The sequence below is a fragment of the Hippocampus guttulatus genome, chromosome 3, assembly GCF_054856545.1.
Source record: "Hippocampus guttulatus isolate MCC_2025c chromosome 3, RoL_Hgut_1.0, whole genome shotgun sequence".
Lineage (NCBI taxonomy): Eukaryota > Metazoa > Chordata > Actinopteri > Syngnathiformes > Syngnathidae > Hippocampus > Hippocampus guttulatus.
The window spans coordinates 22,961,435-22,988,526 of NC_141263.1; the positions used below are offsets into that span (position 1 = coordinate 22,961,435).

Here is a 27,092-nt window from a genome sequence, read left to right on the forward strand (position 1 = left end):
CTATTTTGACAGTTGGCTCCGACCCGGAGTTCGCCCGATACGTGGCCGGTGTGAGCCAGGCCATGCAGCAGAAGCGTCAGGTGCAGCACCCGCGTCGCCCCAGCAACCCTCGCAGCAACTGGCCCATCCCCGACGAGCAGCACAGGACGTGGACGCACCCCGAATACTACAGCGAGGGGTAAGTTGTACCTTGTGCGCCGACGTCACCCAAGGGTTGATCAAAAAATGGGACCAGCTAAGGTTTTCCATCAGTTTGTCTCCATGTACATATAAGTTGAGGGATCAAAGAGTCTGCCAAAGACCCGTTGTTGTTTGTTTGCATTGTCAGCGAGGCGGTCAACAGCAGCTGGTCGGCCAATCAGGGAGACTCCGCCAGCTCCAGCGACGAGACGTCCTCCGCCAACGGCGACAGCCTCTTCTCGATGTTCTCTGGACCCGACCTCGTGGCGGCGGTTAAACAAAGAAGGTAACGGAGCCAGGAGACACATCATGCTCTTTAGGCGCGTGGCCCGGCTGGCTTATTTCTTGATTTGAATCAAATCCAGGAGAGCTTTTGAGCACCACAATTTGCCCACACCGGGTTTGGAATATGCATGGTTGAAATATGTTTGGAACAAAATGACAAAAATCTCAAGGGCAAGTCACAAATGACCCTAAAATGGCGGCGCAAAACCAAAATCGCAGATTTCAAATGTCTGGTGTGAGGTTTTCAGACTTTTTGCGTGGGTCTACTCTTGAGATACAAAATGACGCAATTCTTCGTCGTACTCCTTCACGAGCAGGATTGTTGATGAATCCACAAAGTAATCCTAAAACGTATGTGCAGGAAACACAGCTGTGGTGAGCCGGAAGCGTGCACGCTTCCCTCTCCGCCTCTCCACCACATCGCCGATGACAACCAGGTAAGAATCACCCGAGAGCCACAAGGAGGTGTCAGAAATCCCTAATTTGGTTTTTTTTTTTTTTTTGTACATTCTGCGTGATTGTATTCCAACGATTTTCTCATCTTGCAACTAGTTTTTCAAAATGCCCCAATTAATTTTAGTAAGCTAAAAATAATTGGCATAAAAAAGAACACCTTTTTCTGATGTAATATTACGGCATTTTCCTTATTTTGCATATTTATTCTTGCAATTCTCAATTTTTGTTTCTCATTACAAGTGAATGTGGTTTGTTCTTTTGATTTTACTTTTTTTTTGCATATTGAAAAAAAAAATCTTGAAATATTTTCTGATAACATTATGAGATTAAGTTGTCGTTGACACAATAATAAAAACTGTCATATTGCAATTATTTAAATTTTTTAATCATGTTGAGGACTCTTTTGTCCTGGTGAAAGCAATCTTTGCAACCTTTGTGCTTGGTGGAGGTAAACATTGAAGCGCTAACTTTGAAGTCAACTCCCCCCGATGTCTTTTTGTGGCGTCTTTCCCAGGACAGCAAAACAAAAACATGGCCTCCCAAAGCGCCGTGGCAGCACTCGGCCCACGGCGGCGCTGGTGGCGGCGGCCTGACCAATCCCGGCTCTTCCTTGTACCACCAGATGAATCTTGCCCCGCCTTCGTCGTCGCAGTGGAGCGACTCCCTGCAGATGCTGCAGTCACCCGTGTGGTCGGCGGCCGGCGGCGGCGGCGACTGCTCGCCTTCGGCCGGCGCCATCTCCTCGCCGTTCCTTTTCGGCCAGCAGCAGCAGCAGCAGCAGCTGAAAGGCATCAAGGCCTTCAAGTCGTTCCCCTTGAAACACGAGCACAGGTCCTCCTTCCTGCACCAGTACTGAGCCGGCTGGTCCACATGCTACATGCTAACAGTAATCACACTGGTTTGATCTACTCCACCTTTTTGAGGTACTTCGACACACACTACTTTTCTACAAGCGCTATCGGGGCCACGCTGACAGGAAAAACGCAGCCGACGACCACGATGAAGGCCAAATGACCCCAGTTTTAAGTCAACCGTCGAAAGAATGAACTCGAACTTTATGTGCAAAAAGTCCAAATTTCACAAAGAATGAAGTTAGAACTCGTAACTTAACGTTTTTCTCATATTACGACTTTTTGCGTGCTACTTCATGACTATTTGACTATTCTTTTTTTTTTCCCCTCATAAGTTTACGACATTGTGCATGCCACGTATGACTTTTTTCTTGTTAGCCACATTTTTCTCTTTCTGACTTTCACAAGACATTTGAAAAAAAAGACCAATTTCTCCTCACAACGATTCTAATTCTATTCTTGTAGCAGCACTTTTTCTCGAAACATTACGACTATTCTCTTTCCAATAAAACTTTTTTCCACGACATTACGACATTTTCCCCCTCTTGTCACGTTGACAATTTTGCTAATTACGACATTTTATTCTCATGACATGACAACTTTTTTTCCTCGTACTGACCTTTTGTGTGCCACTGTCCAACATTGTTGTTGTTTGATTACATCTTTTTTTTTCCCCAGAACACCACTTCGAATCTCAAAACTTTTTGCTCATAACGGAACGACTTTATTCTCATAACATGACAACTTTTTCACATAACTTTGCAAATGTTATGTGCACATAACTGCGAGTTGTTTGTGTGTACTCTCATGGTTTTCCTCATAAAATCCAGCCTTTTTCTGTACATCACTTTCTAACTCTTTCCCACTCTTTGGTAATTTATTTTCCATTTCCGCGTGGCCCTGGTACAGAGACCTAATTCGACACCTCCCCACCTTTCCTGTCCTAACGACTTCAGTTACTCACTTCTATTATTATTATTAATATTATTATGAAGCGGTCATTTCTCTGCCCTTCGGAGAGGGTGACACACACTCCTCCTTTCAGGCAAGAGCTGGAGACTGCTAAAAAAAAAAAAAAAAAACAACCTAGTGTGTGTACAGTGAGCTATAATTGCCAAATGTACAGCTAGCGTGTACATGGAACACCAATTTTCACTTTTCCTTACGTTTTTAAAGAGGCTTTGAGCAGGCTCAGCACAGCTAACCCGCAAATACACTACATTTTTGTTGATGATATTTTTCCTCATCCGAGACACACAGATTATCATATTAAATGTGCTATTTTGCTGATGACAGCACTTGTTCCCAACCAAAGCAGGAGACGGAACGGCAGTGCATTCGCTTGGCCCTTGTAAAATTAGACGCCCGAACTCTCGTTATATTTTCGCAACAGTATTAATAATTGTAGTTACATGCTATTTTCCACTTTCCCGATTTATGTGAAAAAAAAAAAGAAGCACACACATTGTCCATCTTAACCAAATATGCTCAGAAAAAAACACAAGAAAACGTATTTGGTTGTTACGGCAAAAGGCCCGAATGTTATCATTTTTTTGTGATGTTTGCAGATGCCAACGTTGCCTGTATTTATGAAATGACACCAGAAAAAACTAACACACAAATGTTTACAGTTTTGCTGTACATACATACAAATATATATATATAAATATATCTTTTTATAGTTAAATGTGCTTTGCACAATCAACATAGAGGTTCTGCAGTTTTTTTGGGAGGAGGGGCGGGGAGGTTTGTTCAACTCCCTTAAAAACCTTTTTTCTTTTCTTTTCTGAAGACAGACTTGTAACTGTTAGCTTATTATTACTATTTTCTCCCTGCTGTGTCAAACGGTTGAACTATACTAGCGACAAGGGAAAACGATAACGGCAAAAGGATAACATGGTCATCTATAGGAGGCGGGGCTGCTTGGCTTATGTTGCTTCGTGTTCTTTTCAGCTGGTGACTAGAAATCTACCAGCAATGCAAAAAAAATAAATAAAAATAAACCAACAAGCAACTTCATTGCTTCTGCTTTCTTTATTGTCCATTATACAAAGTGACACCAAAGAGAAGAAATGGAGTTTCTTATTTACTAAGGTAGTGTTAATAGAATAGCTTGAAGAAATTACAGTGCACAGGGCCTCACTGACAAGACTGTTGGATGTAGTAGTAGTTTTTAAACAAGAATAAAAAGCGGTAATATTGCCAAAACAAAAAGTTCTTACAAGAATATAAATCTTACCACTATTTTTAACAGAAAACTACAACAATGGAGGAAAGGGAAACAAAACCCCAGAGTAGATACAATCATTTTTATTTGAGAAGTTGTATCCTTACCATATTTTTTGTGTGAGAAAACTTTTTCAAAAAAAAAAAGTACCCTTTCATTTGAAATTCATAAAACTTGCAGCATTTTCCCTCACTTGATTATGACTTTATTGTAAAATTACAACTTTTCTTTTAACATTTCAAGTAAATGATCTTTTTTCCAGTGTGACCCAAACACTCCTTCATGTGCAAAAGTAAATCAAATGAGGCAGAATGGCGTGGCATGACATAAATAATAATAATAATACGAATGAAGAGGTATGGTCAGTATCAACTTCCTTCATTGGTGTTGGCGTTCGGCTGCACGGAGGCTGTGCCTTGGTCGCACTGCAACAGAAAACAAGAAAAGTGAAGAAAAGTAGGTAGAGAACTGGAACTGCTGCTTCAAAACTTTACATACAGTTGCCTCAGTTGATGACGAAAACGTGGATGGAGGCACGTTGTCCGGCGGGCTGGCGTCGGCCAGAGTTGCCAGGTACACAATGTTACGGTGCAGGAATTGTTGATATCTGCAAACCAAAAGATTTTTCTCCAGTTGATGCAAACGACAGTCAACATACTGTACGTCACCAACTATTGCGGCATAATGTGAATGCCAGTGAACAAACTTCCCAACGATAACTTGTTCAAAAATCCACTGTTCCAAATTAAGTACAGGAGCGTTTCAAAACATCCCATCGGCTGGAAAGAACGGGCTGCCATTTTGTCCTGTACCGCCACCTGCTGTTCACTGAAATCGACGCAGCGCGCACAAGCTCAGTGAGCAAAGGTCACGGCTCACCTGTTCCGGGGTTGGTCACGTGACCATCCCAACGCGAGCCCGTTGCCACTGAGGTCAATTTCAGTCGACAGCAGGTGCAAGTATAGGACAAAATGGCAGCTCCCTGAGACGGATAAAAATAGGTGGATTTTTTTTCTGCTTAATTCACATTCCAGAAACACAATGTTCATCAGAATACAGAGATGATTTTTATTATCAAGAACATTTTAACTTGACTTAAACTGTGACAGTACCATGATTATGCTTCAGTGAAATATCTAAGGTTATGACAATCAAATATAACTGGAGAAATAATTTTGAACGTGTGGTGTATTCTGGGAAGATGACAACTTTCCCCCCTCTCTAATAACTTTATTCTTGTAGATGTTTTTTACATTACATCTACATCATTTCTATTCTGGAAAGAAAATCTGTAATGTGATTGTGTTTGGAAATGTATTCAACAATTTCTCCCAGAATACATTATTCACATAAATGTATAATTTTTTTCCCTGCAATATTACAACTTAATTCTCATAACATTTGCAACATTTTCCTGTCATTACAAGTATGACTTTAATATTACAACGTGATTCTTGTAAAATGAGAACACACACCCAGCAATAGCAATTTTATTCTTGTCCTCTTATTTCCTCGTAATATGACTTTTATTAAAGAAATTGACTGACTTGTCAAAATAAAAATACTTTGCCTGTAATATTACAACTGTATACAAATGAATTGATCCCCCCCCCACACTATTGAGACGTTTATTTTCTAATATTACAACCATGTCCTTTTAAAAAATACGAATCAATGCTCAAATTGGTAGACTCAAATCAAACTTAATTTCCAACAATATACTTACTTAACGCACTCCACGGCGCGTCCCTTCTGCATGTACTCGACAATGCATCGTATTAACTGGTCGTTTTCGTCCAGTAGCTGGGGAGGGGGGGAGATTTTTTTAGAAAAGGCAATACAATGAGTCAAATGGTGGCCAAAGTGTGTTGTGTTGTTATCGAAGCAGCTAGCTACAACGCGGCTAAAATTAGCATAGCGGATTACTGTCGGGGGAAAAATATATATATATTTAAATGTAAATAAAATTAGTTCCGCCTTTTTATGATGGTTTACCCTCTGTATGGTTTCCTGGTTGATTTTGGCATCCCCGCGAAGTTTCTGGGGCACAAAAACGATCGACATTTCACTATTCCATCGAAGAACTCTTGCTACGTTTTTTCCTTGTCTTCTTTGTTTCTTCTAGACGAGTAGAAAACTTCCATTTGGAAAAGCTCACAGCGCCGCCTGTTGTACGACCGCGGTGGTACCAGACGGGTTTATAAATTCTCTCCGAGATGACAGCATAAAATCATTCATAAAAACAAATAAAATAATTTATAACCTGATGGGTGGGCCATCCGATAATTTTGTAGTATTTTGTTTTTATTAGAATAAGACATTATCTAATATAAAACAAATCCTGTAGAGGGCGCCACGATAGTCGCCTGGTTAGCCTCCTCGCACTGCAGGTCAGGGGTTCGATTCCAGGCTCCCATATCCCCAACTGTCCAAAGACGGCTGCGATAGGCCCCAGCACGCCCGCGACTTCTGTAGGAGAAGCAGGTCAGATAATTGTTGAATAGATGAATATGTCAGATCATAAACGCCTTCTGTCCATGTACAGAGAATGTATAAGAACTTATTTTTCAATTTATTATGATTCTGCTTTGAAATTACCCCCCCCCCCCCCTGTAATCGTAAAACCTTATTTTTTATTAGAAAAGCGTAACATTGCAGCATTTTTTTCATATTGCGACTTGGTTCTTTTAAAAAATGACATTTAAAAGTGTTGGCAACTACTTTTAGTATTGATTTATCATGAGAGCGGTTTATTAAAGTTATGCGCCAAATACAGTACTGTAGTCTGAGATTACGATTGTTGTACCACACACAAGGAATTGTGATCCAACTTTTATCACTAGGGAGGTAAAATGCTAAAATCCCACTGGACTGTAGACACAATGTCTTGTTGGAACATGTCAAGAGTTACTTTTCATATGAAATAAAGCACAGGGATACGATACACTTTTGAACTCTTTATTTTGTTTTTAACTGTAAAAATTCAAATTTTATGATGCTCTCAAGGAGGAAAAACAAAAATTCCTTGGTTTTCCCAAAAGTTCCAGAAGCTCGGAAGAAGTAACAAATTTACGAAAACTAAACAGTTGCAAATGGCTCTCTATGGATAATTCTCCCATCCGTCTCGGGCTGGTTTAAAATCGACGGATCGGTCATCATGCAGTGTCGGGCTCACGTGTGCAACAATAATTTATACATATACATTACTATGCATTTGCTATTCATTATTTAATTTCCATTTATTATTTAATTTGTAACAAGTTCACCACCTCCTAGTGCTTTTTTTTTTCCTTTTTTAATCAACACATCTGCCAGAAAGCATCAACATTAAAGGGAGAGCTGTAGAAAAATCCCGGATCAACCACCCCTCCCCACCTAGAAGGCACTCCCTAAATACAAAGTGGAGCCAAAATAATGAAAATTCTTATCATTCATGTCACATATCCAGTTGCTGTCCCTTTTTGTTTTAGAGAAAACAAAACAAAAAGCTTCACAGAAAAATATTGGAGAGGTCATTCTGAGTGAAAGTAAGGGTCTGACTGAGGAGATAAATGCAAACTTTTTTTGGCCGATGGCTAACTACTGAAAGCGCGCTCAGAAGAAGAAAAAAAAACAGTTTATAGTGGACTTCTCTCCAAGCACTTCATCATGCTGGATGTGCTCAAAATTTGGTTTCCTTCAGGCTGTTTCGACATGTCGCGTCCAAAATTGAAGACAAAATGAAATGGAAGAATAAAGCTATCTAAGCACAGTCGGCGTACTGACCGACTCCACTTATTTACACCACTTGTAACTCAAAATGGAAGAAGAAAAAGAAAATGGAGGTGACACGCTGCTGCACCTTCTTCTTTCCTAGCAAATGTCGGGACCCAAGAACATGTTTTGAAAGAGCCACGATTGGTCATCGTGCGAGTGGGGCAGGACTACGCCGCCACCTTGTTGTCTTTCTGAAACAAAAACAACAGAATCATACATATATACGTGATTTATAGGGGAAAAAAAATTCACTTCCCCACCCAATAGAGTAATTCGACATTATTTGCACCTAAGAGAAGGGTCCCTCATTTAGAGATTTACCGCATATTCAAAGTCGGAGAACTCGCGGCCTCCTCTTCCGCCCCTGAAGCCGCCTCGGAAGCCGGGCGGCGCCCCTCGAGGGGGGCCAAAAGAGCCTCGGCCAGACGGCCTTCCCCGGCCCCCGCGGGGCGCCATGTAGCCTCTGCTGCCGCGGTACCCCCCTCGGCCGCGATGGTGCCTCAGCGGGATGCCGAATGTCTCGGCGTTCATCCGCCGCTCTTCTGCCCAGGTCGACCTCCGCTCTCTGCGATGCAAAACAAGCAAGCATCAGCAGCAATACGGGGGGGGGGGGGGGGGGGACTCATTGACCAAAACACAACTAAACGCGTGACTTGCCTTGAGAATCCTCCATCGTGTGATTTACTAAAATACACAAAAGAACAACATTGAAGCAAAATGTAAATGTTTGAGCAAATACATTTTTTGGTGTTTGTTCTAACAATAAAATAGAACCTCTGAAGTCACATTTGGACATCTAGGAATATTAAAGCGTGGGGGAAAAAAATGAGTGACTCAAATAACACTAGTATGGATGAATCGTAAACATTTTTGGTCACGACTCATTCTGTGAAAATGATTTTTTTCCCTTATCTTACTACTGTCACAACCATTTTTGGCAATATGACAAAATCATTTTTATAAAATGATAGCTTTCAAATTATATTATACTTTTTTGTGGTATGGCTTCACTTGTTATCTTTCAACTCCATCGTCCCCAAATCACTGCAGCTACATTATAAAATGGTTTTAAAATTACAGCATTAAAAAATATTTTTTTTCAAGTAAAATGAAGTAATTACTATCAGAGGTTATAAGGTTGCCTGTAGAGTAAAAAATGCTTCAGATGGCCACAGTTTGACTAATTTGAAGAAACAATTTTTATTTCCATTATTTCAGATGGGTAAAATGGTTTCTTAAAATCCAAGGTGGAGCAGCATTGCTTTAATCTTATGCTAATGAAAAGAAAAAAAAAGAAGACTGTAGAGGTTCCATTTTATTCTAACAATGACAGTAATGTAGTAAATACTTGGAGTCGTTGCAGGACAGGTTGTCAAAGAAGGACTTGGTCTTGTCGTAGTAACAGGGAGGTATCGCTGCCTCCTCTTCCTCGACTGGTGCCTCCGCACCTGGATGTTCGGGGTCGGCCTCTTCGCCATTCTGCGTCTTTTCCACCTTGTCATCTGCGGTTTAAAAAAAAAAAAAAAAAAAAAAAAAAAAAGTTCAGTTACAGGAAAAATGATCAGAGCGTGTTTGTTGTGAATGAAGTTGTGTATCACCTCTGAGCTTGAGCTTGCTTTGCAGTTCCTTGTCGATGTCGTCCTTGTGGAACTGAGCGTTGGCCGTCTCAAAGTCAAAGTCCTCCTCGAACTTCATCATCCCATCCCGGCGCACGTTCACTTTGCCTCGGCTGCGGCTGCTCCGCCCGCGCCCACGACGCACCGGCTGGCCGCCTCCCGACAGGTAGCACTGACCTATCAATAAACACACGTACGTAAGTTTCAATAGACGGAGAGGAAGTAGATTGTGCATCATTGAAACAACCTCCTTGACGCCTGTTGGGGTCCCGGTTTTCAACGGCGGAATGCTCATGATCCCCGTGGGCCACTTTTGGCACGTCGGGGGCTAAACCACACAGACCAAAAGACTTTCACAAGGTGAGGACAACCTTAAAGGATTTAAGTTCAAGTATAGTACAGTGAGTTCGGTTGTCACCTTTTCGCTGCTCCAGGAGGTCCGGGGGCTTCTGGTGGCCAACGGAGGTCCCGGTGGGTCGAGGCGCCGCCTGAGTCCTTTGCCCGACCGGCGGCGCTGTGGCAGCCGAGGGGGCCTGCGTGGCCTGGTCCAGGGCGGAGCTCTTTGCAAGTGAGTCCAGCTGAGGACTGCTACGTCCTGAGCGAACAACATCATCAAGTGTTTTACGGCCTTCATTGAGAGGTCAGTATGAGGTGTTTTTTGGTCTACCATTACTGCAGAAGTCATAATGACCGTAAATATTTGTACGCAATGATAAAAAATAGTCTGATACGATTGGGCCACATTCGAGAAGAGCTTGATAAAACGCCAACTTTAAAAGTGACCAGAAATAGCATGTTCAAGACAGTACCCGACTCACTCGATTAAATAAATGCCAGATGTGAATCGGTAGATACAAAATGTGCAAAAGGTGACGGACGCCAAGCTCGGTGTTGTTTCTTTGCATTACTTTTGATGGCAACGTCGCCCCTGCTCTCCTCAACTGAATATCAGCGACACAACCGCGCATACGCGTACCAGTCTCAAGCTATAGATTGCGTTCGAAATCAACCACGTATGGGCCATGGGCTGCTTTCGGCGGACTGGACACTTTTCTGTCCATTACATCTGGAGTTTGTTGTGCTGGGTCAGTTAAATCAAGGCTCCACTGCATATTGTTTTCAATTGATAATATTGATTTTAAATATGTATTTTCCCTATAACGAGACTTATTTCACACCCCATCCAAAATGCACGTTGTTTTTCCATTTTCCCCAGCAACACTTGGTTAGCGTACGTTCACACTTGTGCGACGGTCAAGAAAAGGTAAACATCATTGAACATCTGCTTACCCCCAGGCGCGCCAAACTGCGGAGCGCCCATGGCCGCGCCACCGAACTGTCCATAGGTTTGCACCGGAGCCCTGAAGGGAGCATAGGCGCCAGCAGACTGGAACGGCGCCGACGGGCCCACTGAGCTGCTGCTCGATCCAAGGGATGACTGCAACCACAAGTACAAGGATCGGTAAACATAGCTCTTCAACCGTAATTCACATGGGTTAGTGACTAAATTGAATGCAAAAGCTTTCAAATGACTGGCACCCACATCCTGACTTTTTTGGTACTTGGAATCAGCTTCACAGATGCCGCGTATGCTCTGAGATGATGCAAGGTGCATAATGAGGTCTCCCGTGACAAATTGAGTGTCATAGTCAAGGTAACAACAGCCACCTAAAGCTCTTCCACACTTCACGGTGTCATGTCTTGGTCATATTCATGCTCAAAATGGCAACAAGTTTTATCTGAATGATCATGCTTCTTACAGTTTGTTCTTTTGGAACGGAGGACGGGCCCACAGAAAGGCAATGGGCCGCCTGATCTGAGATTACCACTTCAAACTGGGTTTACACCTAACGATCTTCGAAGTCCCAAACTCAGTCTTTTGATGTACAAGTAGCTTTACACTACCTGATCAAGATGACGTCAAAACGATTTAGCCGGTAATAGTAAGATAGGTGAGAGAGAGCCTTAAATTCTGAGACATTATTTTTCTTTCCATTTTTCAATGTTTCGTGTAAAAAAAAAAAATGCTTACGCTTACCCAAAACGGTCTCCTAATCGCCTTTTTGTTGTTGTAAGAGGCAGACCAGCGTTTGATCAGGAAAACTCTGATTGATTAATCAGGACCCTAAACTGCGGACTCAAGTTATTTGTACAAGGCGGCCAAATCAGGAGATTATACAATTTGGCTTTATTCATACGGCGCTTTCACAACAGTTGCAGCAAAGCGCTTAACACAACATTGAATAGAAAATAATTTGGGAGACAAAAACTGTAGAAGCTATTTGTGAGATTGCTTTCACAAAGTTTGCAGTCATCAAATTGATTGCTACCACCTGTTTTTGCAATGAATGTCTGGCTGGATTCAGTCAAAATAGTTCACCTGAACGATGGCAGGGTCTTGAGGCAGGCTGCTGGTAGCTTTAGGAGGCTCGCATACGGTCAAGTCCTTAATGTCGCTGCCCCTGAAGATGATGTACTCAAACACCTCATCCCGGGGCGGGATGGGCCTTTCGGTGGGCCTATCCTCGGTTCCAAAAGAGCGAACTGTTTGGAGAAATCAGAATGGTCATTTTGATACCCCAAGTTGCAATTTTGGGGGTGAATATACAGTGATCCCTCGCTATTTCATGGTTCGTTTATCACGGCTTCGGTGCATTTCAAACATTCGTAATTTTTTTTTTTTGAAGTCGCAAAAATCAGTGTCTAAGTGTTGTTTACTATGCGTGCTAATGTGTATGCACTCTGCTCAAGCGCGGAAGGTCCACGTGGGGCACGTGTGTGTGCACGCATGGGGTGCAGGTGAGTGTATGTGTGTTGCTGAGCGAGAGAGGAGGCTTATAAGAACAAAAGCAGGTCTCTATCATCCTTAATTGTCTTAATTGACTAATCATAAACACGTCTACTGCACAAGCTGGATCGCTGGCCTGTGTGTGTGGCAGAGAGAGACTTATAAGAACAAAAGCAGGTCTCTCCATCCTTAATTGTCTAAACAACCTCAATTGACTTAACATAAACACGTCTGCTGCACGCCACGGTATCGCAGGCCTGTGTGTGTGTTAGTGCGCTCTGCTCAAGCGCAAAGGCCCACTGGGGGCAATTTAAAAAATATATGTTAATTGGTCGCTACTTCGCGGATTTTTGGTTCATCGGGGGTGGTTTTGGTCCCCATTAACCGCGATAAACGAGGGATTACTGAAAACGTAAATGACATCATAAAGATTGGAAAATGCGTTACGGTTATCCAGTGTTACGTTTATGGCCTACGTTGATTTTAGTATGTTTTCTTCCAAAGTTGTTAAGAAGAAGCCAGATTCTACTTTTAATATATCGGGGATGTTGAAGTAAATCATTTTGGACTTAGCGCACACAAGCTAGCGCCAACATAACGTAAACAAAGGGCACGCGTTAGCTAGTGAGCTAGCTGGCTAACTGCGTGAAAACCGCTTTCATCATTGCTCGCGATTGTCACCAAAGTAGGTTATTTAGGTGACTTTTAGAAAGTAAAGCCACCCTTGAGGTGGCTGGGCTTACCTTTGGCGAGAGCTACGGTGGAGTTTTCAGTGTCTATGGTGTACAAAATTCCTTCATAGCGAATCTCGGCCTTGGAGATGAGGCTAATTTTGCTACCGATATACGGCGTTCCTCCTCCGCTCATGTTGACCCCTTTTCAATCGCGAACGCACGTGTTTGGCTGTTAAATGTTCCTCTCTTAACAGAGGCGTCAAAATAACAACGATCACGACTACGACTTCAAGACAATTTAACCGGTAAAAGTAATTTAGGAAGTGAGTTTCTGTCGTCCGTGCCCAAATTGATTTCTACGACATGACATGGCCGTGTTGGTTATTTTCAACCACCGCAAAGGATTGTGGGAGGGAAAGGCTGGCATTGCGTTCAAAGTTACACCCACCGCTTTTTCTCTTTACAAAGGAATTACAGTAATTTCCACACAATTATAAAAACGTTGTTTGTTTTCACGAATACTACTGAGAAGAGATTGGAAGAAACATACAAGATTACAACTGTTTCCATTATTTTGTTTTCTCGCGAGATTTCACGGATCCTTTCGCCTGCTTCATATTGTGGACTCGCAAATGCAGAAATATGAGATTTGGTACGTTTTGTTTTTTCGAATCTTAAAACAAATTATTGACGCGCATAAACCTCCTTTTTGTGATTACATACATAGATGGACTGTATTCATAATTTATGAAACTGAAAAGGAAGAAGAAATACGAGCATTTTGTCTCCCTCCTGAAAAATGTTTAATGACGTCAGACTCATTCCCACAATGCCTAGTAACACGCATGCGCACAGCAAAAATAAAAAGACAGCAATCGGAGATCAGAGATGGCGGGCGCCTCCGACACTCTGGAAGATATGCTCTCTTCCGAGGTGGACGAGAAGGCTGTGAGTGACTTGGTGGGCTCCCTGGAGTCTCAGCTGGCCGGTCAGAGCAACTCGGGGGGCAAAACCGACGAGAGCCGAGGCGCTGGCTCAGTTGCCCCCGCTAACCATCACTTGGGTAAAACGCTACCAGCTCCGGTGGGCTGCACAACACTAGATCAACAACAACAAGGGCGCCGTAATAAAACCGACCTGCAACAGGATTTAAACTCCACGGAAAAAACTGTCACACCTCCTTTCCAGAGCAGCACCCTTTCCTCTGGTGAGACTGCTGCATCCCCCACCAGTAACAGCGGGTCGCAATCACATGGCGCATCCATCACAACACTGCCCGTGTCCGGCGTGTCAACTTCCCCGCCGGCCAGCAGCATCAGCACCGCCGCTACCCCTGGTGGCCCCACGAAGGCTTCCCCGGACTCAGGTGAGCCTCACGCGGACGCTTCAAAACGACGCCTCGCCAGCCCGCGACGGAGCGCCTCTGCTCGGATCAAGAGTTTGAACGGTGCCGCCGTAACCACCCGAGGAAACGGCAGTGGCAGCAGTCCCGCGGCGGGGGGCGACGACGCTTGCGATAGCCCCGCGGACTGCCGACCGGCGAGCACCGCAGCCATCAATACGTCGACGTTCACCCTTGCCAATGCCAGCCTACCTGCGGGTCAGTCGGCCATCGCCTTGGACCGGGGCACCCCCACAATCGCCTTGCACAGACTACCCAGTCACATCGTGGCCGGCATTGCCCAGAACGGGACCAGCGTGTCAGCATTGGCCCAGCAAGGTGCCCAGACGCCCCCTGTCACCTCGCCCCCATCTGCCTCCTCTTACTCCTCCTCATCATCCTCGCCACCTGCACAGGCGAACCACAGTAAAATCGCCTCGGACCCTGCAGAGGCTCCCAGCGAATGTCAGTCCAAAAGTGTCACCACGAGCTCTGTCATAAACACTGTTTCCTCCGTTGCCGTGACAACAACACCCACCTCCAGCTCGACCACAGTAGCTCAACCTTTAACTACAACTGCTACAACCACCACCACCACCACCACCATACCAGCCGCCTCAGTGACAACAAGCTGCACTGGTGTTCAGATTACATCAGTGACCACCACTATCAGCACGGTCCGGCCCACCACCGCCGCCCCCGCCATCCCTGCCGCCACCGCCATCCCTACTGCCCCCGCCATCCCCGCTGCAGCCTCACCAACCACACAGACCCCTACCCGGCCCGGTTTGGCTGCACCTCAGAGGATCGTTGCACCCCAGCTCATTGTCAGACCGCCCCAGCAGCAGACCACCATTCAGCTGCCACCTGGGTTCACCATTCCGTCTGGTAAGGCTTGCCGGATCCAGGTGCTTGACATGCTCCTTCTTCAATGTCCCAACATGGCCGACAGACCCCACATTATTGAGGGAATTAACAAAGTACAAATTACTGTACCTTACATACTATTCATTTTCTGTACACCCATGACGTGTTCCTGGTCTCTCATCAGCCAACACCAGGAGGACAATGAAAATTAATCAGTTGGGAAAAAGTGGTGAAAAACAAACAAAAAAAAGTCCAGTTAAATAGAAAGCAAGGTAAAAAATGAATGAAAAAATTGTGAAAAAATAATTATTTTGTATTTAATTATTCCGTCTTACTGCTACATAAAGGCAGAAAAGATACTGAAAAACAAACTAAATTACAAACCTAATTCCAATGAAGTTGTGATATTGGGTTAATCATAAATAAAAACAGAAAACCAAAATTTGCAAATCATGTTCACCTATATTTAATTTATTTCACTAAAAAGACAAAATATTTAATGTTCAAACTGATGATCTTTGTTTTTAGCAAATTATCATTCACTTTGAATTTTATGGCTGCAACACGTTCTAAAAAAGCTGGGACAGCCGGCAAACTCCACACAGGAAGGCCGGAGCCGGAATCGAACCTTGCACTTCTGTACTGTGAGCCGGATGTGCTAACCACTTACAAACCGTGCCACCTAAGTTAATTCTTATTTGCTAAAAAAATAAAATAAAAGTCTATGAATCACAATGGGGCATCTGTAATGAAATTTAATGCACTTGGACCAAACCCTCAACTATTGCACAGCACACAATATGTGGATAACTTCACATTTGCTGCACAAGTTTTGGATTCCCCCAGTTCAAAAATGAGATCTGCTATGGTTGCGAGTGCATACTGACTGCTGGTCACCCCCAATCCCACACCATCAATGACCTTCCAGCTTGTCTCAGCCCCCCCCACAATTTCCTCTAATTAATGTTCCTGTGCTTCCTCAGGCATGGTGCTGGTACGGACCGAGCTGGGCCAATTGGTGTTGGTTCCTCAGCAGGCTTTGGCTCAAGCTCAGGCGCAGGCACAAGCGCAGGCACAGGGCCAGGCACAGGCCCAGAATAACATCTCTCCGCGACCTGTCACTCCCACTACTGGGGCGTCCTTCAGAGTCAGCACTCCACAGGTAACAATCTTTAATAACCATTTTCTCTCTCTCTCTCTCTGTCTCTCTCTCTCTCTCTCAAACACACACAACATTCATCTTGTTTACCATCACTGGTACCATTCTACCACAATTCACAATGCCAAAAAATCCTTCAGATGCTCTCACCAAGGAAAAAAAAAATCCTTCGGATGCTCTTAACATGCAAATTGACACATTTTGGAAATCCAATGGTAGTGAGAAAACAAAGCTGCCAGGCAACTACATGAAAATTGTGTCACGATTGTCATGATTCGTGACTGGCCACATCGCCACCAATAATAACAATTTGGAGTCTAACCAAACTTTCGGTCAAAATACACTTCCAAGTTGACCAGAACTCTGGCGTTTGAACTACTGTTGTTGATGACATCACCAAATGTTGAGACTTCAGTTAAGCGAGCATCGCAGGACTCCCTCTGGAAGTGTGTTTTCTCTTTTCTTTGTTCATTTTGTGCATTTTGCGGTTTTAGGATTGACTTCCCAGTTCCCACCGTTTCTGCTTCAGCTCCACCCTTTGCTGCTATACTGCAATTACAGTTAAAGCAGTCAAATAATACCCATTTTGGTTGAGTGAACGCTGGCGCGTTTTGGCTGCCGCTGCTCAACCCGTATTGTTTTGTGTTTTTTGTTATTGTAAAGTGTCCTTGGGTGTCTTGAAAGGCGCTTATAAATAAAATCTATTATTATTATTATTATTATTTTCATGCAGCCAACGGTTTTAAAGTCATAAAATTCGGAAAAGAAAAGTTCTACTTTTCCATGAGTTTTTCACTTTTCATGCCTTTTTTGGGCACTTGAATGATCGTATACTTGCTGAGTTTTTTTAGACACCTCTATTTTTACTTTTTAAATTTCAAAACATTGTTCCTGTACGGCTAATAAAGGTTTTACGTTGGACATAGTAGGACCCTGGAACCGATGAATTCTATTGACATTATTTCCTAGGAGGAAATATTGTTCTGGTATTTGCCGCAGCCTGTCTGCCAGGTGATTACTCTGTGCGCAAGACTCTTCCGCCCTCTGATTGGGATATAATTATAGCAAATTAATCCTCATTAAATTGATTTTATCTGTAGATTAGGCTGTGATTAAAAAGTGGATTACTGTCACTGGGGAGCTTCAAGGGAGTGAGCCACTGAATTGATGGGGGTTTACTTATCACCTGTGCAGAAATCACTCATTGAAAAAAAAAAGTTTATATTGGTAACATACTGAAATTCCGTAGCTGTATTTTTATTGTATAGTATTATGTTTCGCACTATTAACATTGCTAAACCGGACTATATTCAGAATAAGCAAGATACAGTACACCATTAAGTTTAATAAGGGGTGTTTATGTAGGGCTGTAAATCCTCTTTATTACTCAAAAGTTTCATTTCAATCAGTCCTTTTGGGGCCATTTCTATGAAGATCATTTAAATAATATTCTGCTGTCAGGTCAGGCAGAAAGTTTGAACATATGACAAAAAAGTATATATATTTTTTCTTTGTTCGACCGCAACTTCTACCTTTAATAGCTGTAAGCACACGCTATCGACACTAGAGAGCAGCATTTTACCGTCTTCACTTCATGTTTTGGAACTTTTAGAACTGAAGTGCTGGGCCTACATTGACATGTAATAATATTTATAAAGAAGATAAATGATGATGATTCAGATCATAGTGATAATATTATGTTATTTAGCCACATGACACAAAGTCCCTGTAAGCATGTTGTTGAATTTATTAATAATAATAATAATAAAAATAATCCTAATAATAATCAATGCTCCATCGTAATATGATTGACATAATATAATACTAGATTCATGCTTCTACGACAGTGTGAATTGAAACATAAATGGCTTTGGATATTAATCAAAATCAATACAACAGAAATTCTGACAATTATAAATGTTATTGTTTCCTGACCGACAAACTTTACATTTACTTTCAGGCTTTTGAAAATAATGTTTAGAAAAATAACACATTTTCAATTAATAATACTATTTTGAAAAGAAATATGGGAGAGACAAATAATGTCTAAACAATACAAATAATAAAAATGACAATTAAATTCTTATAAATGATAAATAATTAATGTTATATATCCTCCTCCTTCCCCTTGCACATTGCCACCGTGGTAATTTGTGCCTTGTGCTCCCCTCTGCAGGAAAAGCATGAGCGGGGTCGGGAGTGGGGGGCGGGGGCGATTTGGATGATGGGAATAAAAGGGTACGGTGTTTATTCCCAGAGCTGTCGGGCCTGTCAGTCTTCCCCCAACGCTCAAGGGGAGAAGAGGAAGGCGTCACAGTCTTCTTCCCTTCCTTCCTTCCTTCCACCCATAACCTCCTCAATCATTCATCAGCGTGCTGCTTGATTATTTTAAAAGGCTCAACGGTGAGGTAGAAGGAGCGAGACGCGGCGACAGGGTGGCATCGCTGGCGGTGAGATGCACCCTGTGGCCTCACCAACCCCCCCACCACCATCACCTCCCCCCTCCCATCAACCCTACTCATCCCCGGGCTCTTTTGGATCCTGCTAAACTTTTAGTGTTGGGGAAAACAAACTCCCTGTTCTCTTACCATCCTACGGTTCCTATTTGTATGCACATGCAGCAGATTCACGTATGCTCTCTGTCAAATGTTACATAGAGAGCGAGTTGATTGCAGGATGAAATGTCAAAGAACACTCATCGGTTGCTTAGCAACAAGTGGATTTGTAAATATGACATGGCTGGAAAAGGCTGCCCTTTCCAAATGTAGGTTTTTATTAAATGTTACACAGATCTGATCAGCTCGGTAGATGTTTTTTTATTTTTTATTTTCCAAAATCAATGATTGGCCATAATGTCATAATTTGCTGATCGAGTTTTACAGTGTGCTGTCAGGTCCAGTCCTTTCTTTGCTGTGTGGGGGCAGCAATCCCTCCCCCAAGTTGCTAAAATAAAACTTGAATTAAAAAAAAAAATCACACGGCTGAAAAAAATCCACTGTGTTTCTGCTAAATCTCTCTGTCCTTCGTATAGTTTAGGGTAATTGCAGTCAATAGTTGTTCGTTAGGTTCCACAGGAAAATGCCAATGCGATTGCGAATGGGGTTGACTGTATATTGTTAACTGTCCACGGCTGATATCTCGATGTTTCTCCTCTTTCTCCCATTTTCTGTCCCTCTGCTTCTGATAGTCTCCAGCAACCTCTCAGACCACCAGGCAGTGTGCCCTGACCCCGGCCAAGGTGGCACCGTCTCCCTCTCCTGCTCCTTCCAGCCCTGCCCTCCAGACCACCTCCTCCTCCTCCTCTTCTTCTTCCTCTACTTCTTCCTTCGTTACCTCCTGTCCCGCACTACGCCCAGTGAGAGAACTCTCCTTATATTTTTACTATAAAAAAAAAAAAAAGAATAAAAATTGTTTTTGCCGTTTGCCTCATTTGATAGATTTACACCAAATTTGGCTCTGGGTTTGTTTCATTGCATTCACGGTCTCTAACAGGAGTGGGCAAATGTATTTATTCAAGGGCCATGTTAAATTTTTAAATGAACAATCATTCATGGATGAATAAAAAAAAATACAGAAAAATATAAATAATAAAGATCTATCTTTCTGTACTTTCCCATTTTGTGCAACATTATAGAAGATAAGGTACTGTTTTTTTTGGGGGGGGGGGCAAAAGAGGGTTGTACAAAGTATTAACATCAGGGTGTTAATAATTGTGGCTCACGTTACTTGATGTGGCGGCCCGGTTGCACTGTGGTTGACCTCATAGTGCAGAGGTGCAGGTTTCGATTCTGGCTTTGGCCTTCCTGTGTGGAGTTTGCATGCTCTCCCCGTGCCTGCGTGGGTTTTTTCCGGGTACTCCGGTTTCCTCCTGGCAACCGGTTGAGGGTGTCCCTCCCCTACTGCCCGAAGACAGCAGGGATAGGCTGCAGCACCCCCCGCGACCCTTGTGAGGATAAAGCGGATCAGAAAATGGATGGATGGATGGATTATTCCATGTAAAAGAATAATTTATTCATGTGGGATTTCTTTCTCACAAAATAAATACACTTGAATTAAAGGTTGGCTTTTCCTCTTTTTAAAAAAATGGGTCCTATATTATTTCGAAAAAAATAATAATTAGAAGATAAACAGCACATCTTAAACAAGTCTGCCAATAATTATGGAGGGTAGTGTAATTGCTTGGTATCAAGATGCCGCCAGATGGCGCCAAAGTAATGCTTTTGTATTAGACATGACTTTAGCCTTAGCGCAAAACCAGCAAATAGGTGAGTTTGTCCAGTATTTCGTAATGGCTATGTTCCTCCCAAAAATCTGAATTCATAAGTCCCGAATAAATCCCTGAATATGTGGTGGTAACTGTTCTGATTGCGTCTTTTTTTTTTTTAATCATACAGCACACTAATTTAATGCAAAACACTTTTGGACCACCATCTGTGGCCCGTGGACCCCACGATTGAGAAGCACTGTGTTAAGTGATGTCCAAGAAGTCGCCGTACCAGATGTGACAGGAGTGCCGTGGCGCCCGCCTCCTCTTCTCTGTGGCCTTGCTGCAAGCCAGGCGTCACGTCCTATTTATCTCCTCTTTCTTGTCTCTTTGCAGAAGGGCCCCGTGGCGCCGGCCGTGGCGGTGACGGCTCCGCAGCAAACCCCCGTGGTTTCCACACCCCAGGCCCTGCCGGCCCAGGCTGCCTCACAACCCCCGCAGACGACGGGCATCGCCGTGGCCCCTGGAGCTCCTGTCGTGTCCCAGGTTCTCTCACTGCATAATCATAAAATAAAACCGAGATTTCAAATCTTAAATCAATCCAAAAATATGCTTTCTCTTGATCTGCTCAGTCACTTTTGTGCGCCCCCTGTTGTCAGACATTGATGGGGTTTTTTGAGGCTACCTATGTTTACTTGTCACATTTTATTTTGTTGATTATTTGGCCTAAACTAAGTAATATAGTCCTCATTTCGTGGTTAAGTGTTCAGGCTCTAGTGGCAGATAATTCTGTTTTTATCAAGTCACATATTACCCCCCCGCCCCCCTTTTTTGGGTCAAAATGTACAGTAATTTTCAGTTTTGTAGATTTTTTGCTTCAATTAAGTAATTTATTCCTGATTTCATTGCCCCCCACCCCCCTTATTTCTTTCCCAGCCCATTTTTTTGCAGTGCTGTCTCGCTTTCTCTTTTTCTCCTTCTGTCTCCCTGGTGTGAGTGCTGTCACAGCTGCCAGCAGGCTGGCTGTGTCACAATCCCCCGCAAACCCCTCTCGCAGCTGGCCGCACACAAAGGGTCTCACACGTGCCCACGCACGTTTGCATTCGTACATTCACACGGGGAAAGCCAACCCAAGGACATGTTTAAGCACACACAGACACACACACACCCACACACACACACAGCGCCACATATGGATGACAAACAGATGCGTGTCAGAAAAACATGGGAGCAGAAACAGAGAGCAAGACGTAGTGTGACGTAACTGCAAAAGATTACATCGGACAACATAGCATGGTATAACATAGCGTTACACAGCATGACCTTACAACATAGCAAACGTTGCGCAAGATAACATACAAGAACTTAGAATAGAATTACACAGCATAATATCAAAACAGAGGAAACTTAGCAAAACATACAACAGAGGAAAACTAGCAAAATGGAGTGTAGCGTAGCATAACAATATCGCGTGACATAACATAGCATAGCATAGTATTGCATAACAGTGAAATGTGACAAAACATAACACAACGTAAAACAGCAAAGCACAACCCACTGTCACATTTTATCTTTATGTTTATATAACAAGAAAGTCCAATCATTGGGGATAGACCTGCCGCGAGACACACTTTAAGCTGCATATACACACTAGTTATCGACCTGGACAATTTACTTGACAAACACTAAAAGGTGACGTTTTATGAGTGTCTTTCCATCCTTTGGTGTCCTTCAAATCATATTGTCGTCTCCTTTTGTTCTATCTCTTGCGACAGGAAATGCAGGAAAACGTGAAAAAGTGTAAAAACTTCCTAGCCACGCTCATCAAGCTGGCATCACACAACTCCCCGTCACCTGAAACCTCCAAGAACGTCAAAGCTCTTGTGCAAGACCTGCTGGTGAGAATGAGAACAGATACAGTAATACTGTATTGGCATTTCACAAATTCGCATATTCATGTTTTGTTTTCTAGGGGAACCCGTCCTTAGGTATCCGCTGAAAAACTCAACTATTTGTGTGTTTTTTTTTTTTTGTGTTCTTTCTGAAATGCCTTCAAATGCATCACGTCACTGTCTAATTAGGAAAGTAGTTCAATAATAGCGGCAAAGTCCTCCTGCAATTGTTGCCCCCGTAAAAAAAGTGACTGACACCCCTTGAAGTGGTTTACAATTTTCTATATTAATAGTTTAAACCCATGTATCACCATAATGAACACCATTCAAATATGATAGTGTAGTAGGACCAATTGTTCAGAAAAAAGTGCCAGAGGTTTTATTCATAAACATTTTTGATATTATTTCAAGACACTGTAACATTACCGAAAATTTGAGCATTATCAGTACACTAGAAGACAGAAAAATAAAAACAACCACTGAATGATTCAATTAACCTGTAATGCACAATTAAAATTTTACCAATAGAAATGTTTGAAAACCAACAGATCTTAACGATTGAATATTGTGCTTTAAAGTAAAATACAACTTTACTAAACAAATGTGCTGTGTATGGATGCCGGTGTGGATTAATAAAAAAGTTGAAGCCATTGTTACATTTTGTACAATTCAGATATTCAAGTCATCGATTCTTGGGCACAGTACTAGTTAGCCCATGTATATTTTGAGAACTACTCGCGTAAACCCTTCCCACCTAAATTCCACAATATGGTGCTCAAGTCCTGTCGTGTCTAATGGAAAAGCAGTGCTACTATCCTGTTAGACCGAGCCTTGGCGCCATCTTGTGGCATTTTACGGTGTTTCAGAACGAGCACAAAAAATGCATATACGGGAGTTTTTTTTATCTGCGGGAATTCAATCCCCCCCCAACGTTGCGAGTAACAAACTGTGAATAGACAGGCTGGGGGGGGGGGGGGGGGGAGACACTATACTGTAATTGGTCCAAGAAAGTATGTTTGTAGTTTAAATTGACCCAATTATTCTGAGTTTTTTTTTTTTTAAATTTCTGACAGTGTTCCACCACTGAGCTATATGCACTGAACCCTTCTGGGCTGTAAAGGGCGCCATAAAACGCCTTTTTACTTTCTGACCTCTTTTTTTATTGTATTTTTTTCATTGTATTTGATAAATAGTAAGAAGTGCCTCCCTGGAGGGACAGAATGAGTGCTGTTAATTATTTTTTTCATATCTGTGTGATGTTAAAAAAATTAGGATGCCAAAATTGAGCCGGAGGAGTTCACTAGCCGGCTGCAGACGGAGCTCAAGTCGTCACCACAGCCTTACCTGGTACCCTTCCTTAAGGTGGGACCCTGACTAATACTGATTCTGCACTACATTACAGTGGATTATCAAAAGTCTACACACTCCTGATAAAATGTGGGGTTTTTGTGATGATTAAATCATTTCGAAATGTTTTCCACCATTAAGGTGATCTAAAACTTGGACCACTCAATTAAGTTAATGACTGGAGAATTAAAGACGACATCAACAACAGAGATTATGTGGTTGCGCAAGTCTGCACTGCCGCTTGTAATTGCTTTGTTCAGAATCAAGCCATTTTGATATTAAATGGGAGTCAGCACACACCTGCCACCATTTGCAGACCCTCCAAGGATTTTTCTTGATAAATACATTAAATATGTTAAAAAGGAAATGCTGAAAACACGTTCCAACATTTCATCGCCTCACCCTGTGATGTTGTATGTTGGTCCCCATATCACAGAAACACAAAATCAGAAAGTTAACTCTTTATTCAACTCAGTGCTGCTTATTTTTTAGCCTGCGGCTGACTACAGACATTTTAGCACATACCGAAGGTTTTATTTCTTGTCCTTTCAGCAGGCACGCCCACACAGTCCGAAAGCTGGAAGGCGGGCTCTATTTTTCAAGATTTGGGAGCTTTATTTATATCGTTGGTGATATTTTTTTATTCAATCCAATTTGACTGGCGTAAAAATAGTCTTCACTCTGTTGTGTCAAATCTCCAAGACGTTTTTTATTGTCCCTTGAAAGTATTTGCTTTCTCGAAGAAGCCTGAAGGCTTTTTGCTCAAACCGATTGGTATTTGAAACTTCAATAATTCCCTCCACCTTGACAATGGCTCCAGTTCCAGCTGAAGAAAAATAGCTCCAAGCATGATGTTGCCACCACGATACTTTACTGTATGGATGGTGTTTAAGGCCATGATTCCATATTGAGCGCGAACACACACACACACTCACGCACGCGCACACACACACACACACACACACACACACACACACACACACACACACACACACACACACACACACACACACACACACACACACACACACACACACACACACACACACAAAAACCCCACCATACCTACAGAGAAGCATGATGACGGCAATCAGCAAAGTTGTTTTATTACCGTGTCTGTTCCCATTCGTAGGTATGGCAAGGCCTTATGCACTATTTTAATATATATGTAATTTATATTTGATATGATATGACATATTAATTTATCCCAAATTATTTTGCATACCCCCGGGAGAGTCCGGAGCTCAACTTCAGTACAACTGAGCTCCCTGAGAGAAGTACCTTTAATCACCTGCCAACCTGGTTCCTCTTTTCCTCAACTTGAACACCCTGAAGTAACATTCCCTTTACGCTAAGGCTACTAATGGCTAAACCTGACGCACGCACGGACACACGCACACAGCCCTCTGGCCTGATTCCTGCTGTGTGTGACAGTGGGGCCGCCAGCCGTGCCTGCCAGTCGCCAGCAGGTTTCTCCAGCCAAGCATGATGAGCGTCACATCAAGGGAGCCGAGCGCCCGATTCGGCTACAAACACATGTTGTCAGCAATGTTAAGTTGCTGGCGTCCAAAATTTTGCCTGAAAATACTCGTTTGTTTGTGCGTGTGTGTGTGTGTGTGTGTACCCCCCAAAAAGATACCATAACATAGCAACGTAGTACAACTAATACACAGATCGCAACAAAACATAACATAATGTAACTTGTAACGGAATACAATAACGTAGCATAGCGTAACGTAGCATCACACAACTGTACTATGTAATAAAACAATATGAAACAAAAATTACAATAACAAAATGACAATTTGAGCTAACACTACACCACTTAACGTAACAAAGCTCAATATATGTATATTAAAAAAAAACGAAAAAACATGACTACACATCAAATCTAAAGTGGGAAATATCAACACTACACAGATACCTTCTTAGATTTGAGGGGAGTTAAATCGGGTGAATTTAAGTGAAACAGAACATAATCCAACACCACCTAAAACAAGCCATAAATGGGTGATGGTGCATTCATGCATGCAGGGAAGTATCCTGGTGTCTCCCAGTTTTTGCTTAGTTTTGTGTGCTGAAATCTATTTTGCTCTTGTCCGCCCGTCTACAGAAGAGCCTCCCGGCCCTGCGGCTGTCTTTGCTTAACAGTCAGCAGTCCTTGACCCAGCCACTGCAGCAGGGCATCAAACCAGCAGTGCCCATTGTGAGCGGGCCGGCTGTCCACGTACGTCCCCCGAACAGCGCCGGGGCCACGGGTGCCAGCGCGCTGCCCCATGGGACGATGGGCCATGCAGCCGCCGCGGTATGTGCACGCACATAAAACATAACTGTACCGGCTATGGTGCAGGCAACATTCACGCAGAAGTGAAGTTGAATGAGAAAAACAGGTAGTGTGCCGACATGTGCTAATTACCATATTTTTCGGAGCATACCTTCATTCTCGGGTATAAGTCACACAAGTCCAATAAAAAAAAAAAAGCATCATGAAGAAGAAAAAAAAATGTTGAGGTCGCTCCTATGTATAAGTCAAAAATTGAGACAAAGAACAGTGGACCAGTTGGATGAAACTTCTTCTAACTGTAAAAGAGTTAGTCTTTTTAGTTTAAAATGGCTTACCTTAATTAGATATGCCACCTTGCATTGTGGCGAGAGGTGGAATCCTGGTTAGTTATAATGTAAATATTTTTTGTGGCATAAGAAAGCGGCATGCTAAATTAGCGATGTGTTACACATTGGTTGTCATGACTACTGCTACTTTTGTTTCCATTTCTTCTATTTTTGGTTGGTGGTTGGCAATTGCTTTTGGTGCACTACCGCCACCTACTTTATTGTGCGATAAAATAAATGCATGACTACTATGCCTTCTTATTCTGCTTCTTCTATCTCTGCTTCTTCTTCCATTTCTTCTTCCATATCTTTTTCTTTGTTATTAGATGTTGGTGGGTGCTTTTTTTGGTATTACTGCCATCTTCTGGCCATTGGCAGTGATGCAACAAAAGTATTCGACAACCGCAAAAAGAAAATCAACATAGTTGAGGAGCGGGGATTTTGGGCTCCAGTCCAGCACGTGTCAGGACTGGCCAAGCTATGAAAATATTGTTAAAAATAAACACAGTACTGTTTTTGTTTTATTTGTAATTTTAAAATGTTCAAAATACAGGATGGACAGCTATAGAAAATGGATACATTGAACGTATTTTTTTTTATTATTATTATTTTTTTAATTATGGATTATCTATTTTTTTTTAAACTTAGACCTTTAACACATTTAGGCGTTTTTACATATTTCATCTCTCATTTCTCTCATTAAAACCTGAAAAAAATCCGGATGGAATATTAGCACAAACAACGTGCTCCTAATAATCGAAATTTAAATTATTTCCTTGTGTACACAAGAATTTTTTAA

General features: G+C 42.5%; 4 protein-coding genes and 1 long non-coding RNA gene across 8 annotated transcripts in view; 2 read left to right on the forward strand and 3 right to left on the reverse strand.

The window, feature by feature from the left end:
- Window positions 1-3,791, forward strand: part of garre1 (granule associated Rac and RHOG effector 1) — a 29,478-nt gene extending 25,687 nt beyond the window's left edge. For all 3 annotated transcript variants that reach the window (XM_086107483.1, XM_086107485.1, XM_086107484.1), the window contains exons 11-14: window positions 13-178; window positions 329-466; window positions 827-902; window positions 1,436-3,791. In XM_086107483.1, the coding sequence (XP_085963609.1) occupies window positions 13-178; window positions 329-466; window positions 827-902; window positions 1,436-1,777 (722 nt within the window). In that variant the 3' untranslated portion in view covers window positions 1,778-3,791. The remainder of the gene's footprint in view (window positions 1-12; window positions 179-328; window positions 467-826; window positions 903-1,435) is intronic.
- ss18l2 (ss18, like 2) lies at window positions 3,788-6,112 on the reverse strand. The gene is made up of 4 exons (XM_086107487.1): window positions 5,995-6,112; window positions 5,726-5,802; window positions 4,498-4,606; window positions 3,788-4,424 (listed from the first exon to the last, which is right to left on the reverse strand). Exons 1-4 carry the CDS (start codon window positions 6,061-6,063, stop codon window positions 4,368-4,370), a joined length of 312 nt encoding a protein of 103 aa, XP_085963613.1. The 5' UTR covers window positions 6,064-6,112; the 3' UTR covers window positions 3,788-4,367.
- Window positions 6,113-6,943: 831 nt separating this feature from the next.
- Window positions 6,944-13,232, reverse strand: lsm14ab (LSM14A mRNA processing body assembly factor b). Its single transcript, XM_086107488.1, has 10 exons — window positions 12,903-13,232; window positions 11,752-11,915; window positions 10,662-10,809; window positions 9,790-9,966; window positions 9,619-9,699; window positions 9,354-9,548; window positions 9,104-9,257; window positions 8,413-8,439; window positions 8,077-8,320; window positions 6,944-7,946 (listed from the first exon to the last, which is right to left on the reverse strand). The coding sequence occupies exons 1-10, from the start codon at window positions 13,024-13,026 to the stop codon at window positions 7,923-7,925; spliced, it is 1,338 nt and encodes a 445-aa protein (XP_085963614.1). The 5' UTR covers window positions 13,027-13,232; the 3' UTR covers window positions 6,944-7,922.
- A 476-nt stretch (window positions 13,233-13,708) lies between these two features.
- Window positions 13,709-27,092, forward strand: part of LOC147207884 (transcription initiation factor TFIID subunit 4) — an 80,310-nt gene continuing 66,926 nt past the window's right edge. The window contains exons 1-7 of one of the 2 annotated variants that reach the window (XM_086107494.1): window positions 13,709-15,102; window positions 16,065-16,243; window positions 19,428-19,595; window positions 20,841-20,990; window positions 22,220-22,342; window positions 23,609-23,698; window positions 25,797-25,988. In XM_086107494.1, coding sequence (XP_085963620.1) covers window positions 13,722-15,102; window positions 16,065-16,243; window positions 19,428-19,595; window positions 20,841-20,990; window positions 22,220-22,342; window positions 23,609-23,698; window positions 25,797-25,988 — 2,283 coding nt within the window. In that variant the 5' untranslated portion in view covers window positions 13,709-13,721. The remainder of the gene's footprint in view (window positions 15,103-16,064; window positions 16,244-19,427; window positions 19,596-20,840; window positions 20,991-22,219; window positions 22,343-23,608; window positions 23,699-25,796; window positions 25,989-27,092) is intronic. The other variant, XM_086107495.1, reaches the window with a different exon arrangement.
- On the reverse strand, window positions 19,542-20,880 carry LOC147207885 (uncharacterized). Its single transcript, XR_015100497.1, has 3 exons — window positions 20,737-20,880; window positions 19,962-20,183; window positions 19,542-19,621 (listed from the first exon to the last, which is right to left on the reverse strand). It is a non-coding gene; the product is annotated as an uncharacterized LOC147207885 (long non-coding RNA).

Bases quoted from the DNA above. Each gene is read 5' to 3' on its own strand.
- ss18l2 (XM_086107487.1), bottom strand. From the start codon at position 6,063: ATGTCGATCGTTTTTGTGCCCCAGAAACTTCGCGGGGATGCCAAAATC. The intron at 5,803-5,994 runs GTAAACCATCAT...CCCCCTCCCCAG, and splicing joins ACCAGGAAACCATACAGAGG to CTACTGGACGAAAACGACCA. The intron at 4,425-4,497 runs GTATGTAAAGTT...TTTCTGTTGCAG, and splicing joins CGTCATCAACTGAGGCAACT to TGCGACCAAGGCACAGCCTC.
- lsm14ab (XM_086107488.1), bottom strand. From the start codon at position 13,026: ATGAGCGGAGGAGGAACGCCGTATATCGGTAGCAAAATTAGCCTCATC. The intron at 10,810-11,751 runs GTGAACTATTTT...TTGTGGTTGCAG, and splicing joins AAGACCCTGCCATCGTTCAG to TCATCCCTTGGATCGAGCAG. The intron at 8,321-8,412 runs GCAAGTCACGCG...TTTGCATCGCAG, and splicing joins CACGATGGAGGATTCTCAAG to AGAGCGGAGGTCGACCTGGG.